We start from the raw sequence: 19,585 nt of genomic DNA on the forward strand, positions 1-19,585 counted from the left end.
CTGTGCATAAGATATGGAATTTTATATCTTTCAAATTCAGTGCTCTTGATATACTTTCTTAAAATGCTATTGTTGGATTATCTCATGTCTTTAAAATGGAGTATATCATTCATGAGTACTGATGAATTAGTAATAGCTCTTAGTTGAAAGTCTTTGCCTGGTGTGTTAGGATAACTTCACGTTACTACTCCATACTTCTCACTCTGCTCTGTTCCCCAAGATTCTGTATGTTCTGGGTCTGCAGGCTCTCTTGCCCCCTGACTCTCAGTTGGCTTCAGCTACAAGTAGGAACCTTCTAGTCATCTGGAGGAGGGCTGGCAGAAAGGAAAGTCAGAACATTTAATCCCCAGCTCCCTGTCTCAGTGTAAGAGTGGCCTTGAGCTGGCTCTGTCCTTCAGTGAGGGGTCAGATGATGCTCTTCACACATCCCTTTCTGTCCCTGAGTGCTGTGCCCCTTCAAGCTAGGGATAATGTGTGAGAAAAAGTTAACATAGCAGGCCTGAATGCTTGTCTTTAGAGAGACCTGCTTACAAAGTTGGCCTTTGGCTGCCATCTGGGATTTGGATTTTGTGACGGCTCCCACCATCCTCAGAATTTTTATGAAGGGCTCACTGTCCCTTAAATTTTGTACAGATTACACGGTTTATGCTTGTTGGGCTGCAACCCATAAGAAATACTGGCCTCCATTTCCCCAGTTTTGAGACCAAAGAAGGAGTCTTGAGTCAATGACAGAGACATGAATGATTTAATGGATAGGGAAGCTTACATGTCTGAAGCAAGGTCCTGGAGTGACACCCCACCATATGCAGGGGAGAGCAGGCAGGACATGGCTGTAGGCTTCACTGGGGTGTGGGAGGGATTGCCAGTTATAGGGGGAATTACCTCTGGCTGGCTCTTCGGTTACCAAGGAAACCAGCCGTGGGCCACGCCCTTCACTGCCTCTGGTAAGAACAATCATTAGCTGGGACCTGGGGCAAGTATGTAGGAAGGTCAGTCCTGTGAGTAGGATGTAGGTGAAGCAGGCACTGGCTGAACAGAGGATGTACAGAGAGCAAGAGAACAGCCCTTTTGAGTGGCCTGACCATACAATGCTTAACACCTGCTTTCTTTCTGGGAGTTTGAAATTTTGGTGTGTGCCAGGCAGAGACTGCCTACATGAACAGTCCCCAGTATAGACACTGGGCACTGAGTTTCTAATGAACTTCTCTGGTTGCCAGCATTTCACATGTGTTTTTATATGTTGCTAGGGAAATTAAGCCCATCCTCTGTAACTCAAAGCTTGTGCCTGGTTTCCCTCAGACTTTACCCATGTACCTTTTCCCTTTTTTGATGGTACTCTGTATCCTTTTGCTGTAATAAATCTTACCCATGAGTAGGACTATATGATGAGTGAATGAATTTCTAGTGAATCATTGAGCCTGGGATTGGTCTTGACCCGTGACATAAGTAGTAAAAGAGCTCTGCTGTTACCATACCCCAGAGTACTGCTCCATGTCTTTTGATTCCTTTACATTCTGCCCGCCCTTTTGAAAATAGTTTCTTTATTAAGCTCTTTATTAAATCACTTGAGTGTGCACTTTCTTTTCTTCTGAAACGTTGACTATCACCTAGTGACTGCAGATATTTCATATAATAATATTGATGATCGATTCATGATCAATTCATGATTTAAAATTTTTTCTCAACAGAAAGATTAATGATTTACAAAATAAGTTAACACAGCAAACTGGGCCTTTGTCATTTTATTCAGTGAGAAAGTCCGATTAGATTATGCTTCTCTAAATGGATGAAGGGTTATGCATCTTAAACCAGAGGGGAGTAAATAAACTGGTGGTTGATTGCCCTTAAAATATAGTTAGACATTGTTTTTCTCCTTTACCTTTATATCTTCTGGGGAAAAAAATGTAGACTGATTCTCCAAAATAGGGAGACTATGAAAAATATAGTGATAAGAAACGATGTGTTCATAGTATATATTTATACTATAAAAAATATCACTAAAATAGTGAGATGAATGCTCTTATGTGCCTGATGGAAGCAAACATATTATCTCTAACAATCACAGCATTTTAAATTTAATTTTATTTTTTTGTGCTATACAGCAGGTTCTTATTAGTTATCTATTTTGTATATATTAGTATATATATGTCAATCCCAATCTCCCAATTCATCCCCCCCGCCCTGCTTTCCCCACCTTGGTGTCCATATGTTTGTTCTCTACCTCTGAATCACAGCACTTTTTAAATTGAAGTATAGTTGATTTACAGTGTTTTGTTAGTATCAGGTGTACAGCAAAGTGCTTCAGTTATATACATATATTTATATATATTCTTTTTCAGATTTTTTTCTATTAGAGATTATTACAAGATATTGAATATAATTCCCTGTGCTAAACAGTAGGTCTTGTTGTTTATCTATTTTATGTATAGTAGTGTGTATCTTTTAATCCCAAACTCCTAATTTATCCCTTCTCCCCCCTCCACCCCCGCCCCCACTGATTTCCCCTTTGGTAACCATAAGTTTGTTTTCTATGTTACAATCACAGCATTTTGAACAGGTGTTATAAACAATCATAGCGACTCTAACAGGTGCTTGGTGTTCATGTAGTACATTTAATTTGTTTCTTGCTAATATTTAGACTATTTAACATCCTTAGCTTCCACAGCTATTTGTATCACCAGTTATTATTATTTCTTTTACACTATGCTCTGTGAAGCAAGATGAAACATTGTGCTTAATGGAATGGAAAACTTCCTTTTAAAAAATCCAAAAATTACACGACTTATTTCAAGTTTCAACACAATTTATGTGTATCAACTTTTAATTTAATTAAGTAGAAAATAAATATTATGCATCCTTGGATAGTTTCTCTGAAAAATTCAAAGAAAGAGGTGGAGAGTTAGAGAAATACTGTGTGTTTTCATTTATATGTGGAATCTAAAAAAAATGAACAAATAGAACAAAACAGAAACAAACTCATGGATACAGAGAACAAACTAATGGTTGCCAGAGGGGAGGTGGGGAATGGGTGAAATAGGTGAAGGGGATTAAGAAGTACAAACTTCCAGTTACAGAATAAATAAGTCACAGGGATGTAGTGTACAGCACAGGGAATATAGTTAATAATGCTATAATAACTCTGTAGGGTGCATTATCTATACAAGTATCAAATCACTATGTTATACACCTGAAATGAATATAATATTGTAAGTCAACTATACTTCAACAAAAAAGAAGTGCTATGTAAACTTTTGTGGTTTTTTTCCCCCAACCATATTTATGTCAGCTGCATTGACCTACAAATGTATTTTATGTTTATAGATAAAAAGCTTTGTTTTAGAGAACTCATGATGTATACCCTTTGTTTATTAATGTCTTGGTAAACCACATGTCTTCTTGATAAAGTAATCCTGAATCAGAAAGACCTCTTTGCTGGATATCTTACTTAAGTTTACTCGTGTCCTTATTGATTGCCTTTGCTGATACGTGCTCTCTCCATTGTAATTTAGCTCCATCCCAGCAACCTCCACCCAGAGGAAAAGTTCAAAATTCTTCTGCTATCAGTCTTTCCTGGAGTCCACCTGATTCTCCAAATGCCCACTGGCTCACTTACAGTTTATTCCGGGATGGTTTTGAAATCTACACAATTGAAGATCAATACCCATATGGTGAGTTTCAAGGTTTGGTGATGGAAAGATATAATATTCTGAAAATTGATACATTAGTTAAGTTCTTTGACATTGAGGAGACATGTTGTTGTCTAGCATGGAGTGTTTCAGCAGAGAGAGAATTACAAATCTCACTAGTAATCAAAGAAACGCAGTGAAAATGAGATGCTTATTACTTGTTAAGACATGAATGCTTATCAAAGCCTCAAAGATGAAAACAAATTATCCTTTCCAGGATTAATGACGATATGGAGAAGCTAGAACTTACACAAACTGCTGGGCTATCTGTGAGGGTTCATTGGTATGACTTTTCATGTGGGATAACTTGTTAAAATATATGAGAAACCTTACCCTTTTGCAAACCATTTGACTCAGCAAACCTACTTTAGAAAATGTATCTCAAATGAAAAGTCATAAAGGGACACCAAATCACGAAATATGTCCAAACCTGTACTATTCATAATTGCAAAATATTGGAAAAAGTCAGACATTCAAAAAATTTTCAGTAGGGCCTCCCTGGTGGCGCAGTGGTTGAGAGTCCGCCTGCCGATGCAGGGGATACGGGTTCGTGCCCCGGTCTGGGAGGATCCCATATGCCGCGGAGCGGCTGGGCCCGTGAGCCATGGCCGCTGGGCCTGCGCGTCTGGAGCCTGTGCTCCGCAACGGGAGGGGCCACAGCAGTGAGAGGCCCGCATACCGCAAAAAGAAAAAAAAAAAAAAAAAAAACTTTCAGTAAATTATGGTACATGACATAATAGAATCTGGTGCATTATTAAATAAATGGTAGAATATGGTCACCTATAAAGTGCTATCTTAGTTTAGTTATTAATGAATGGGAAATGTCCATGAAATACTGTTTAAGGTAACTAAAAGATATTAAAATAATCTATGAATTATATTTTAATTTAAAATATATAAAATACTGGAAGACTTACAACAAACTGGTCTATCATTTTTCTGGGTATAAGGATTATAGAAAATTTATCAAATATTTCTATTATAAGGGGTTCACATTTTAAATTCTCAGGTTGAAAAATGGACTTTTCAAAACGGGAAATCAGAGTCCTAACATTCAAGCAAATAGTATAATTATATGCATACATTGCCATTTCCACAGAGGTAAAACCCAGCAACATGGAACTAAATTGAGAGAAGAAGGATGTGAACAAACCATGAAGACTATCTTTGCACCTGTAACTATTATGAAGAATTTGAAGGAGCTTGTAGAAATCAAACTGTTTAGACCCATTATCTTTAAAAAGATTTACTCAGATGTTTCAGATAACTTTTTCCTAAAGACAGAAGGAAAACTTGGAAATTTTATTCCAGCCTTGTCTTCTCTGATATTTGCTTTGGTCATGTTTAGCTACAAGCTAGTTTAAGAAACTAGTTTAAGAAACTAATTTAAGAAACTAATTTAAGAATCATTGGAACAGTGATTCCAATTCAGGTTTCCATGTTGTTCTCTTTGTTTAAGACCCAGTTTTCCAAATTCTAGTTTAACGTGATTAATTAATTAGAAAAGTATATAAAGCTATGTAAAAACACTGAAGTTCCATAATCTTTCTGAAAATGATTAGGAAGGTGCCTTGTTTTGACATATTGATTGGCGTTACAACTTTTGCATAGCATACAGTTTTATTTTGTATATATTATAGTAGGTTACATTTTGCACCCAGTTCTGTATGACTTATGTTATTACATTCAGTACTTTGTGTTAACTCTAAATGTCTCTTCAGTACTCCTAGTCTTCTTTGAAGTTAATGGAAGCTCTGAACTTTATAACGCAGATTGCAAAGGGAAAGGAACATCTGTCTACATCTGCCATGTTGGCAAAGCATCCTAAAAACCTGCTACTAGAATGTTTATTTTCTTCCAAATATCAGCATGATCCAGGTGTCCTGAAACTTAAGTTTTTGTGATAGAAGAAGAGAAAGTTATTAAAATATTGAAAGTGATTTTGAAGATGACACTATTACTGGTTGAATTATTTCTTAAGTTGTATATTAGGATCACTCTATTTTCCATATAGGTTAATTCAATAGTAGAATTAAACCACAATTATACCCTTCAACCCAGAGGCATGTTTTACATAGTAACATATAGTGATCTATTTTATAGAACATTACATGTGAGTACAACACTCTGGCTCTTTTTCATGATTGCACTAATATAGAGTCCAAATAACAGCTTCTTACATAATAAATGTGTGCTCATTCACTAATCAGAAATTTATATAATCCTATTAAACATGTATTATTTCTTAAATCCTTATTTTTCATTAAAAAATACCACTTCTGGCATTTCTTGACAATCACTATAATTAATGATATGCAAATTATCTGCATGATGGCATTTGAACAGTAAGAACAATTGGTTAATGCTGTCAGAATTTTGTATCATCCTAATAATACCCTCATGTTTATTACTCTATTTCCAGTGTGTGGATAGCATGTGTAATATGAAGAGGAAACAGTATTTATATCCAGTTGGATGAACACAAATCTTTGGGTTAAATAAAGGCATTTGGAATTATAGGTGGAGAATCGTTGAACTTTTCAAAGAAAATTAATAGTGTGTCTTCCAAGCAAGTTTGACCATTTGGTTGAGACCATTATAGAATTCCTTGTTAGAATAAAACTTTTCCTAGCTGGCCTCATGCACTAAGGGATTCTCCAGGGCAGTAGTTTCCAACCTAAGATCATAACACACCGGCATTTTCATTTTTAGAGCTTGCAAATTATTTGTTCTTAGTAATGCCTGCTAATAATGATGGAATAATTTTAAAGTTTATAAATAACTTTTTAAAAGGAAGTTAAGGTATAGTCAGTGGTTTCCCTAGGTAACATTTCACTCATTTTGCATCCTAATTAGTTTTCAAGAGTAGAAGAGAAAGGTGTAAGTTAGCACAGTGGGGATTGTACATAATCAGCACCTAATACTATCTCCCCTGCAGCCATGATTAGGGTTGCCAATAGGTATTTTATGTGTTATAGGGGTGAAGAGAACAGTTATTGTAGGAAATAGCACACTTTTGATAGTATTGAAGTTTCAGTAAATCATATTATTTTTTCCTACTTGAGTTTGAAACTAAAGGGGAACTAGACATAAGGATTCCATCTATAAGATGGAAATGAAAAATAAAAATCATCATCATTATTAATAGAAGCCAGATTGGAAAATATATCTTTTCTCCTGAAGGAAGACAGATTAGAAAAGAAATCAGTGGCTGAGGATGCTTTGCTTTCCGCTCCCCCGCAGATTCACAATCAGTTAAATCTTTCCTCCTTTGGGTCACCATGAGTGGGGAGATAGTCCTTAAATGTTACTCCAGGGAAATGCTTTCACAGGGAAACTAGAGGAAGATTATTTCTATGTGTGACCATTGCTTACATCACTAAGGACATTAACATAGTTTAAGATGAGTTTTAGACAACATTGTATCTTAGTGAACTCTGGGATTTCATTTCTTCCTTTAATGTCATTATCATTTATTATTCCATACCACATCAAAGGATCAATGTAACAAGGGTAAGGTGGTTCAGTTACCTCTGAGAGAAATAAACCTAAAAAACCCAGAAAATATAAGCAGGGGATAAGAATGAAAACAGAATAGATGAAAATCAATGTTTTTTTATTATAAGGGTCTTAATACTATTTCCTAGAAAAAAATATATGCATATGAAGAATCATTCATTCATTCTTTGTTCACTGCTTTGTTCACTGCTTACTGCAGACCAGGAATGGTACCAGCCACTAGAAATACAAGGATGGAAGGAACAGTTCTCATTATTGAAAAGAGATATAGATAAATAAACCAAGATTACAAAGTAATATATTAAATATTGTACCAGAATAGACTTAAGAGTATTAAGAAATATTTTTAGAATATTTCTGAGTATCCTATAAGTGGAGGAGGGGTAAAAAGCAACCATGCCTGTGAGGGCAGAGATAATGATTGAGAACCATTGAAAGTTCCACAAAAGTGGGTGATGTGAGGTGAATTAACCAGATACCACAGTAGAGGAAGAGTTACTCTCATGGAAGAAATTGTATAAGACAAGGCATGAAGGTGTGTGAGAAAATAAGGTTAATTCAGGCAACTTGCACAGTTCCATGTAGCTCTGGTGGGTGAGAATGCCACACATGGGGGCTGGGGTCAGCCAATATTGTGAGCCAGTGCATCTCTAAAGAGGAATTTCATGATGTTCTTGTGCAATAATTTCTCTAAACACCTGATTTTGATTTGAATTTGTGTAACTTTTTATTATAAAAGTGGTATATCCAATTAAGAAAATTTAAAGGAAAAAAAAAGTAAAACATCACAATTCCAGCATTCTAGTGCAAAAACAAATTTCATTTTGGAAAATTTCTGGGAAAATATGTACTTCAGTTTATTTTGCATAATAATCAAGTCTATGCAGTATTACATTTCATATTTTTTCTCATATTGCTGTATGGTCTTCATCACTATTGTTTTAAATAACTATAATATTAGAATCCTATTAACGTAATATTAGACTAATATAACTCATGAAGAAATTCAACTTTAATTTACTTAACCATTTCCTATTATAAATAACACATCAGTCATTTTATATGCTTCCCAAGGAAATGTTTCCCAAGAATATGGCTAAAGATCATGGTCTCATAAAAGATTTTTTTAGTGTATACTTGTACAAGTTATCCATTTGTTGCCTCTCTGTTTCAAACCTTGGCTTCATTGCCTGCTTTGTGGTAATGGAGCTGGAACCTGTAAACATTTCTCCTTTACTAGCCGGTATGATGTTGCACTCTGTCAGTAGAGGGTGTTGGAGGCATCCTGCAGGAGATGGAGGTTTCTCTTCCTGGCTCTGGTGCACCCCTCTCAGGAGATCACTCAACAAGTGATGTTCAGCCACACACAGCTGCCAAGCTACCCTTGGGCAGCTTTTCCCCAGGACCCCAAAGGGCAGCTTTCTCAAGCTTTGGCCCCATAAGAGTGAGTTCTACAAGATGCACCCCAGAAGACAGTGCATGGCAGTCCCAGTAAATTCTTCTGATGCCCAGGTGGCATCTTCCCCTAGTACCGCAGACGGTGGCTTTCCAGTGAGTTCCATGGTGCAGCCTCTCATCATGGGCAGCTTTCCTTGGCACTCTGCCAGTAAGTTTTTTCTCTGTAAGTTCAGTGGTGGAGCACCTGAGGTGCTAGAGGCCAGGTTCCAAGGGAGTTCTGCCTTCATGGATCCTCAGCGAACTTCACCATCAAGTGGGCCACGGTCGCACCCTGTGCAACAAAGTCTGGTCTCATCCCAGGTCTTATCTCTTCCAGTTCTGTTCCTTCCCTAGGTGTTCTGCTTCAGCCCTGGGGGTAGGGACTTTTCCCTGCCTCTGTCTCCTCTCTTCCTGCATTCTTTAGAGGTTTCTGGTCCCCTAAGTAAGTAAAACCCTTTTGTACTCAATCATTCTTTGTATTCAGCTTTCCTTGTTCAGATTACTCTGTGCTTTCTGTGACCTGATTGGACTCTAGTCTGATATTCAACATATTTTCATGAAGAATTTGCAATGACATATGTAACGAATGTCAAAATAACCCTTCACTCAGATGGTCACTGTCTGAGTCTGTTTAGGCTGCTATAACAAAATACCACAGGATGAGTGGCTTCTAAACAACAGAAATTTATTTCTCAATGTTCTGGAGGCTAGAAGTCCAAGGTCAGGGTGCCAGCATGGTTGGGTTCTGATGACGTCCCTCTTCGGGGTTGCAGTCTGCCAACTTCTCGCTGTGTTCTCTCATGGTGAAAGGGATGAGCGATTTTTCTGGGGCCTCTTTTGCAAGGGTACTAATCCCTTGTGTGGACTCCACCCTCATGAGGTCACCATTTTTCAAAGTCCCCCACACCTCCTAATACCATCACCTTGGGCATTAGGTTTCTAGCCTATGAATTTGGGAGAGGATACAACGTTCAATCTACAGAATTCACTCTTGTTCAGTCTTCAATTATTCCCTTTCCCCCACCATCATGAATGCATTCGGGGAAGGAGTTTCCCCTGGCCCTTTGCTTCTGCAGAAATGTCAGAAGATGCTGGCTCATTTGAGAGGTAATGTCTTGCCTTTCTCATGACATCAACAACCAATGCATAAAGCTCGGGAACACGTGTTCATCCTCATCTTGTTTAGGTCTTCGTGAACACCCTGCTGTCTCAGCCTCCCCTGGGCTCTTGCTATTGCTGGGAACTCGCTGAGATTTGTTTTCCACATTTTCCATCCAACCTTTGGCCTGCCCAAGTCTGGAAGGTCACTTTGTCCCAGTCACAGAAGGTCCCATAGCACACTTGCTGGATCTCAACACAGCATCCTCGTCACTCTGGAAACCATGCAATCCTGTGGATTAAAATCGTACGCTAGACGCTTAACTATTTTTCTTTAAGCCCTTAAATATGCTGCATCTGCCTACTAATATAGGGCACCCGCTGCATCATGGGCCTCTCCTCACCCTTCCCCCACACATGGTCCCAGGAGGGCGTGGGTGGCAGCCACACTGGCATTTGTATGTTTCACAGTCCTGACTTACACTCTCTGTCCCTTTCCCTTAGAGAATGGAAAGTTCCAGGCATATGCCTGATCATGTCTACTCCCCGTCATTTTTTTTTCTTTTACCTCCTTTTTCTACCTCCTTCTTTCTCTTCAAATCCTTCGTGTCTAGAATTGTGTGAATTCTCCGTTGCTGTTAACAACTTGTCTCTACAACATAGCAGCTTAAAACAATAATAATCATTTATAGTTTCACAGTTTCCATGGGTTGGAAATTCAGAAGAGGCTTTAGTCAAGATGTTGGCTAGGTGACAGACCTGGCCTGTTCCAGTAATTTGCCAACCCTTGGTCTAGTGTATCAGTGTCTAAAAAACAATCTGATTACTATAAGAAACCTAGTTATTTCTGTTTCAGAGAATTTGCAAGGACTCTCTTATACCTTCTATGAAAAGGATGCTATATCATATAAAGAACAAAACAAAAGCTTAAGCTTCTAAATATGCTTCATTACAAAAGGCATTTTTCTTATATTGTACTGCACAATAAAAGTAACCAGTATTTGCTTCATCTCAATTTTTAAAAATATGAACCATACTTTTATTCAAAAGAGTGGATTGTTATAGTTTAATGTAGTTATGTTATATAACAGAAAAATAATTAGAAATGTTTCCTTGCCAATTTGTGGAATGTAACTCTTTTTTTTTTTTAATTTCAGATATTCAGTACTTCTTAGACACTGCGCTGTCGCCATATACCGCCTATTCCTATTACCTCGAGACCAGCAGCTTGCATGGTTCAACACGGAGTGTAGCTGTCACCTATAGGACAAAACCAGGGGCCCCAGAGGGAAGCCTGAACTTAAGTTATATCAGTCCTATTAGCTCAGACTCTGTGACACTTACCTGGGCTGTACCTTCAAATCGTTCTGGTCCTATTGAGAAATATATTTTGTCCTGTGCTCCTGTAGATGGCATCCAGCCCTGTGTTCCCTATGAAGGTCCTGAAACCACCGCTACCATCTGGAATCTGGTTCCATTCACCAAATACCGTTTTGCTGTACAGGCGTGTACTAGTGGGGGCTGTTTACACAGCACCTCTCTGACAGTGAAGACGGCCCAGGCACCCCCCCGAAGGCTGGGTCCACCCGAGGTGCGGAAGATCAGTTCCACAGAGCTTCAGGTAGAATGGGCTCCACCGATGGAACCAAATGGTAGGAATTCAAGGCCTAGATTTCCCATTCTTGGGTAAAACATGAAGGAGAATCTGGGTATTTGGAATTGTGCAATAAGATTCTGGCAACCATTTTCATTTTTATAACTGCATGATGTCATAATTGGGAAACAATTTCTAAAGATATACTATTTGTCCTGGTTAGTAGAATAAGTATATTTCTTTAATCTAATAACAAATTCCACTCATTTAAATTGCCCCCTAGAAGGCTAATATTATCTTTGCTCTTAGTGACATCTGCCATAACACAAATGATGTTTCTAATTTGAAAGTCACTTAGGAAATGCATTATATTTGACTGTGTCACAAGTTAGGGCACCCATAAGCAGTAAATTTTCTTTTAAGCAAGAAAAAGATATGAAATAATACAAAAAATATGTATATAGGCTAGCTGACTCCATTAAGTTAATTTTGGGGCTTATATAATTGAACCCTTGGTTATACAGGCCAGCACACATTCACAGATTTTTAGTAATTTAATATCATGTACGTATTATAACAAAAGCTTTTTTCTTAAGATTTTTAAGTTACTTGATAAAACTAGGTGGAAATGAACTGTAATATTCTAATATTTATGTAAACAAGGCTTATATTAAGCAGATAATCAAATTAAAATCCCCAAATTTGAAACTATACAAATTGAAGGTACAGTGATCAAATTTCCAAAAAGAGATAGCCATTCTTAGTAGAAATTATGACCAATCCTGAAAAATATTGAATTTACCTATCGTAAATTATAGTTATTTTGTGTTTGTACACTTTCGCACTCAGTTTTCATTTTCTATGAATATGCTTTTCAGTAATATTTCATGCATTCATGTAGCTATCAACTTCTAGTTTTTTTTTTTTTTAATAAGTACCTATCATGTGGATTACCAAGAAAATAGACAGGTAATTGAGTCAGAAGAACAAGGAAAGCCAGGACCCTTCACATAACCTAACATCACCCCACCCCTAAAATAGCCCATTTGTCTAATAAGTCCTCTTTGTTCACTGTTTCACTTTTCTAGGCATAATTATAAGATATGAACTATACATGAAAAGACTGAGATCTAATGGAGAAACCAGGTCAGCAGAAAGTCGAGTTTTTCAGAGCAGTGGCTGGCTCAGTCCTTACCCACTTGCAGAATCAGCCAATGAAAATGCATTAGAACCTCCTGAACCAACCACAATCATCACTGGCTTGGAGCCGTACACCAAGTACAAGTTTAGAGTCTTAGCTGTGAACATGGCTGGGAGTGTGTCTTCTGCCTGGACCACAGGAAGAACGGGAGAATCAGGTGAAGACTAATGCTTTGAACTCTACTTTGGAAACTCCTGAATGAAAATATTGCCGCAAATTAAAGTCAACAGCACTAAATACATTTGAAAAGCAAGAGCTGTACATTTACATAAGCCAAGGAAATATTGAATGCATAGCTTGGTTTCATAGATAACTCAAGGTCACAAAGTTCTTGCAGTAAGTTCTAGGGAAGAAAATAATGTTTTAGTTGTTACTGCAAGGCGCAAAAATGACTTAGCTGTAGTTACAGTCTTTTGGGAATGTTTGTCAAAAATAGCAATTGGTTTCCAGTCCTGAAGTGGGCTGGCCATATGTCCCATCTTGCTCCAAATTCAGTACAATTTATGTTCAGTGAAAGATATAACTGTTACCAGTTTCACAAATCTGTTTTTGTTTTTCTTTCTCTTTCCAAAACAAATAGTTTAGGTACCAAATTGTACCTTAAAATATAATCCCAGACATCAAAATCTATAATTCACAAGTGTGTTTATAAGCAGTTGGCAATATGGTAAGGAAAGATGGTGAAGAGTTTTAATTTTCTTAAGATAGCTTTACTAAGGCAAATGAGATATTTTTAATTCTCCACCTCATTCTTTATATTATAAACACTTCAAGTTTCATGAGCCCTTGACAAAAAAACTACACTTTTGTTACGCTTTGAATCTATAGATATCCAAAGAAACCCAAGTCCCAATTTAAATTGGATCTGTTAGGACTGTGGAGGGTAAGGGTAGCTTCAAGTTTGATGTCCAAGGGAATCATTTCATGAATAAAATGTGCATTGTGCTTGAACATCTCTTAATGACTCCCAGCCATCTTGTCCAAATAATAGGGGCATGATAGCACAAGTGATGAGCCATGGCATTCTGGAAGGGGAAAGTCAAGGTCAGAAATGAAAAGTAATGGATGAAACAGCAATACTAGACCCTCATAATCGTATGGGTCACTGGCTAATGAAAGTGCAATGAGGTCCTTTGATAATACACCTTTGGTTAGCACATTTAAAATCCATATTAAGATCTCAAGGATGGCAGGGGGAGAATGTATGTGTGTATGTCCCTGAACATTTCAATCCAAATTTATTGAAAACTTTTCGAATTTCTTCGGGGTTATTTAGAACATTTTCGATTTCCCTCTTTCTAAAGAGTAATATTCTCCCAGGAGCTCAGTGAATTACTTCTCTACATAAGAAGTCCAGTATGTCACTATGCATTGTTCTAAACTTTGTGGACTGAGACATATTCTGTTTTTGTGGCTTCTCCTTTCAAAGACGTCATAAGGCCTAAGGTTTCCTCCCCAGCTATCTACTAGTTACCTTTATGAACACAAGCAAATTTCTATTTTTTAATTTTGTAAATGGAAAATATCTTTGTTAGTAATGTGAAGGTGGAGAACATCCTTGCAGATATAAAAATAAGTGAGTAGCTTTTATACACACCAGCATCTTCTTTGATTTTTAAAAATTAGAATATTATGTAAGGAGTGAGGTGTTTCAGAAACTAGGATAAATGTGTGAATTCAGGTTGAAAACCTGTGAATACAGCATTCATTGTTTTGGCTGTTGTTGTTGTTGTTGTTAACAGCGCCTGTATTCATGACCCCTCCTTCAGTCTCCCCCCTCTCACCATACTCGCTCAATGTGTCCTGGGAGATGCCAGCAAATAATGTGACAAGAGGAAAAGTTGTGGGGTATAACATCAGTATGGTTTCTGAACAATCACCTCAACAATCTAGCCCGGTGGTGTTTTCACAGGTATTGTTATTTTCAACTAACGACCTTTCAGAATTGAATTATGTCTTCATATTGACATTTTCTGTATTTGCAGAATTCTGACAGAATTTTCATTTATATTGGGTTGGCCAAAATGTTTGCTCAGTTAATGAATACATTCAATAAATTTCTTGGTGAAAATGAAAAATATGTCTTATTTTTACTTAAAACAGAATGAAGTTTTTGGCCAACCCAATACAATCCTTAAAGGGGGCATTCGGTTTTTAATATAATATTTACGTATACAAGGCTCTAAATACTTACATCACTCATTTTTCCTAATATAAGGGTATATGGAAATAAAGTTGGTATAACTTTGTTTCATGGAATCTGCTTTTTCCACTTAGCACATATCCTTAAATATATTGCAAGAAGCTGACATTCAGTAGCTGTGTACTATCATATTATCTGGGTACACAATAATGATTCAACCAATCCACAATCAATTGATATGTCTATTGTATTAATTCTCTTGGAAATCTAAATGACATTGATAAGAACATCTTATACGTACATTTTGCACATTTCTATTTCCTAAGAATAAATTTTGAGGGATGCAGTTTATCACAGCTTATAGCAAAGGTTGTGAACATGTTCAAAGTTTGGGATATGTAGTGACATATTACCTTCTAGTGAGTTATATCCAGCCAGCAGTAATGAGAATAATGATCATAGGTAAAGATTACTGAGGCTTTACTGTGTACATAGACTAATTCACTTGATATGTATAATAATCCTGGAGGATGAGAGGCTCTTGTTACCCTCCAGTTTATGGTGAGACCAGTGTCCTTTCTATCAGCATAGAGTGACCAATGACAAAGACCGGCTGATGTCAACTGGACAAGTCATTCTGCATACTTGGCTATTTAGCATCTCTTCTGAGGAAGATGCTCTTTGGAGGACATTAACAGCACATGAAAAGATCTTCGCACTTACTTGATGCCCTGTCCCATGGGCCTATCCACATTCTTCTTCCCTAGACATCCCAGTTCCTGATTTTCTAGTCTTTTTTCTTTTACGGCCATGTTCAATACAACCAAACCCCAGCCATATAATTCAGGGACCCTTCCCTTTCCACACAGAATAAATGACCAGGTGCAGTACCTAAAGTTTTGCCCATTGAAAGGATTTCTTTTTATTGCTGGGTTTTAGGACCATCCCCGAATGGAGCTATAGAGCAGCCAGCACCCATTTTTGACTTTATTAACCACATATTAAGACAACCCATCTGCAAACCAAACCACATTTTTCTACTCTCACAAGTCTTAGGGGTCCTCCAAGGAGTCATAGGTAGGAGCTGAGATTGAGCCAGCAGTGTCAGAATGGTGGATGACATGTGGGTTTGGATTACCAGCTTGCACAGCATATTATGCCTTCTGGCTGTTACTTGTATTATAATACTCTATTCCAAGAAACTAAGATAAGAAAAAAAAAACAACCCATAGTTTATACAACACATCCCAGAAATCAACTTGTTTTTATCCCGCTTTACCAATTACTTGCCATATCACACATCTCTGTGCTTCAGGTTTTATTCATGTGTAAAATGGGAAAACAATTTCTGCTTATCTGTACAGTTTTTGTAGAGCTTAAAGAGCTTGACAAATATTAGATATTGTTATTATTAGTGATTATTATTAATGGGATATGGCTACATTACATTTTATAAAATATTCAATGGGGCAGGAAAATATATTTTATATTGACAAAATTTATGTATATAAATCTTTTGTTTAAAAGTCTTTGTGTCTGAATTAAAATAAGAATATAGATATGTCACTTTATTCTCTCTCTTATACCCTCTCCTGCAAATATTCATCTGCCTAATCATATATTCAAGAAAGTGAAATCACAAGTGGCAAAGTCAAATTTTTTTATGTTCTCAACAATTAAATTTGTATCCACACTGACCTGAACATGTCTGTTATAATCTTGGTAAATAAATAGCCAAAATTTCTGGGGAAAGCCTACTGTAAAAATAACTGTTAAAGGATCTTTACCTAAGAATGTGGTAGAAGACATATATAGAAGTGCTGTTATTATCATTGTAGTATTTTAAACTCCTACAAAGTTATTCTCACCTCTTTAAAGATTAATCCCACAAAAAACTTCAATTAGATACATCCTTTAAGACTTGTTAAGATGAGTCTATGTACATGATAAAGACACAGTTTATCTGAGTGATGATTTTACGTGCCCCAAGCTCTAGGATAAGTATCTCTTAAAAATCATTTAATTTATAACAGCTATATGTAGAGAAGAAGTAAAATTTCATCAAAATTAGTATTAGTCTACATTTTATCTTTATTACATTTCATTTTGTGTTCTTTTTAAAACTTTTTTAAAATAGATCTTTATTGGAGTATAATTGCTTCACAATACTGTGTTAGTTTCTGTTGCACAGCAAACTGAATCAGCCATATGCATACACATGTCCCCATATCACCTCCCTCTTTTTTTTTTTTAACATTTTTATTGGAGTGTAATTGCTTTACAATGGTGTGTTAGTTTCTGCTTTATAACAAAGTGAATCAGTTATACATATACATATATCCCCATATCCCTTTCCTCTTGCGTCTGCCTCCCTCCCACCTTCCCTATCCCACCCTTCTAGCTGGTCACAAAACACTGAGCTGATCTCCCTATGCTATGCGACTGCTTCCCACTAGCTATCTATTTTACATTTGGTAGTGTATATATGTCCATGCCACTCTCTCACTTTGTCCCAGCTTACCCTTCCCCCTCCCTGTGTCCTCAAGTCCATTCTCTAGTAGGTCTGTGTGTTTATTCCTGTCTTGCCCCTAGGTTCTTTATGACCATTTTTTTTTTTTTTTAGATTCCATATATATGTGTTGGCATACAGTATTTGTTTTTCTCTTTCTGACTTACTTCACTCTGTATGACAGACTCTAGGTCCATCCACCTCACTACAAATAACTCAATTGTGTTTCTTTTTATGGCTGAGTAATATTCCATTGTATATATGTGCCACATCTTCTTTATCCATTCATCTGTTGATGGACACTTCGGTTGCTTCCATGTCCTGGCTATTGTAAATAGAGCTGCAGTGAACATTTTGGTACATGACTCTTTTTGAATTATGGTTTTCTCAGGGTATATGCCCAGTAGTGGGATTGCTGGGTCGTATGGTAGTTCTATTTTTAGTTTTTTAAGGACTCTCCATATTGTTTATCCCCTCCCTCATGATGTGTTCTTCAGACAAAAAATAATTTGTTTAAAAATGATTCAATTTTTTAAATAAGAAATACCTTAATGTATTTTATCTTAACAATTTCATTTTCTAAAAATCTACATTAAATCCCATCAAAATTGTGCTAAATAAGATAAATCTTATAGCAATATTAAGATTTACTCATTTCAAAGTTTTATTTTTCTTAGAAAATTTTAAATCACATTGCACAAAAGAAAAAAGTTTATATCTTCAAAACCTAAGTAGCCATTTTAAAATTGGAAAAAGGATTAATAATTCAGTGTTTGATGCTTTTCTGATTTCTAAATGTAATTGCAAGAAAATGGTACCAGTGTTTTAAATTATTCCTAGATATTTTGAATCTCCAAAGTCACCTTTATTTCTGAAGAATGTTATGTAAGCAATATAATTTATATTCCAAACACACTGCTTTCTAGAACTACTCAGTTTATGAAATTTTAAAGTCAGTACCCAGGCACATATTCCAAAAGAATTTTATTGTACTCCTAAAGGGAAAACAAAATCTAGAAACTGACTCCAAATGTTATTAATCTTTACAGTTACCTGTAGTATTTATATTTATGGAAGATTATTTCATATGAATGTATACCAATATCCCTTAGAAAAATAGCTTTGTACTCATGCTTGCTGTCAGACTATCCGTTTTAATGACTTTTTTTTCCTGAATATAATCACCAGTGGTCTTTGTATCTACAGACTAAGCAAATTTACATGGTTGCTTTTGATCAATTCTAGTTATAATGACAGGACAACCTCTCAGTGTTTATTGTTTAATTACTTGTTTATGGACCATAGAGTCTCCTTTGCTCAAATCTGCTATTTTCATTTGAAAATGTGTGATAAAGACAGTATTTCAAAAAAAATGTAACTGTTTGATCAATCTGCTTATGCTCAGTTGTACAAGAAAGATAATTGAGAATTGACTTCATGTGGGTGCTCAGTAATCTTTCCTTTTTTCCCTTTTTTCTTCCTGTGGCTTTTTTTTTTTAAAACAAATGATGAGATTGATTGAACGTAGTGACATCTTTCTGTACCAGGTCCATCAGCTAGCATGTGGGTATTACTGCACTGGGTTCATTTTGGCCAAGCCCCATGGTTTTATTTGGACTTTTTCATGATAACAGTGACAGTGTCACCATTCTTTATCTGTACCATCAGTGACACGAACTGCACCACCATGCTGCTTTATGAGGCAATAACTCGGTTTCCTCATTTATCCACTCAGGAACTGGATTATTACCTCATAAAGCAGTGTGATTGTACAATAATCAATTAGATTCTAGCTTGTTGAGGCCCTTCAAAAAAAAATCTCTTTTCCTAATCGTGGTTGGCAATAATTCCCTCTGTCAGAATTCCTGGAACTTTGCTTGTCAAGCTAATATTTTTCACACTGATTATCTATTATCTGACTTCTGTATTTTTTGCTTCACAGGTGTTGTACACTGCTAAATCTCAAGAACTGTCTTATATTGTAAAAGGACTACAACCTTATAGGATATACAACTTTACTATTTCTCTCTGCAATTCAGTTGGTTGTATAACCAGTGCTTCGGGAGGAGGACGGACTTTAGCAGCAGGTAAGCAAGTTCTAAAGGACATGAAAAATATATTGTGTATTTATAAACAAAACACCTACAAAGCTCAATACCTTCTCTAGTTTGGACTTCATATTTGTCTTTTCTGCTTTCTCCTTCCCCTCACTAGCCCTGATTGCTACTGACCTTGACATAGTTGAACAGAAAAAGAAACTTGAGAGCCCTGAACATTCCTGAGTTGCAACTGTGTCATCATAAGAAACATAATTAGATGCAGAGTGACTACAGGGCTTCCACCACCCTAAGTCCTAAAGGTGTCCCCAAAATTGTTTGAAGTGTCTGGCAGGCTTCTT

General features: G+C 36.6%; 1 protein-coding gene across 1 annotated transcript in view; it reads left to right on the top strand.

Annotated features, from left to right (window-relative positions):
• USH2A (usherin) overlaps positions 1–19,585 on the top strand; it is a 790,488-nt gene that overhangs the window by 204,647 nt on the left and 566,256 nt on the right. Inside the window, exons 15-19 of the mRNA XM_060088664.1 lie at positions 3,510–3,668; positions 10,898–11,392; positions 12,423–12,692; positions 14,278–14,447; positions 19,130–19,274. Of these exons, the coding sequence (XP_059944647.1) occupies positions 3,510–3,668; positions 10,898–11,392; positions 12,423–12,692; positions 14,278–14,447; positions 19,130–19,274 (1,239 nt within the window). The remainder of the gene's footprint in view (positions 1–3,509; positions 3,669–10,897; positions 11,393–12,422; positions 12,693–14,277; positions 14,448–19,129; positions 19,275–19,585) is intronic.

This window comes from Mesoplodon densirostris, chromosome 2 (genome assembly GCF_025265405.1).
Source record: "Mesoplodon densirostris isolate mMesDen1 chromosome 2, mMesDen1 primary haplotype, whole genome shotgun sequence".
In the NCBI taxonomy this organism is placed as follows: domain Eukaryota; kingdom Metazoa; phylum Chordata; class Mammalia; order Artiodactyla; family Ziphiidae; genus Mesoplodon; species Mesoplodon densirostris.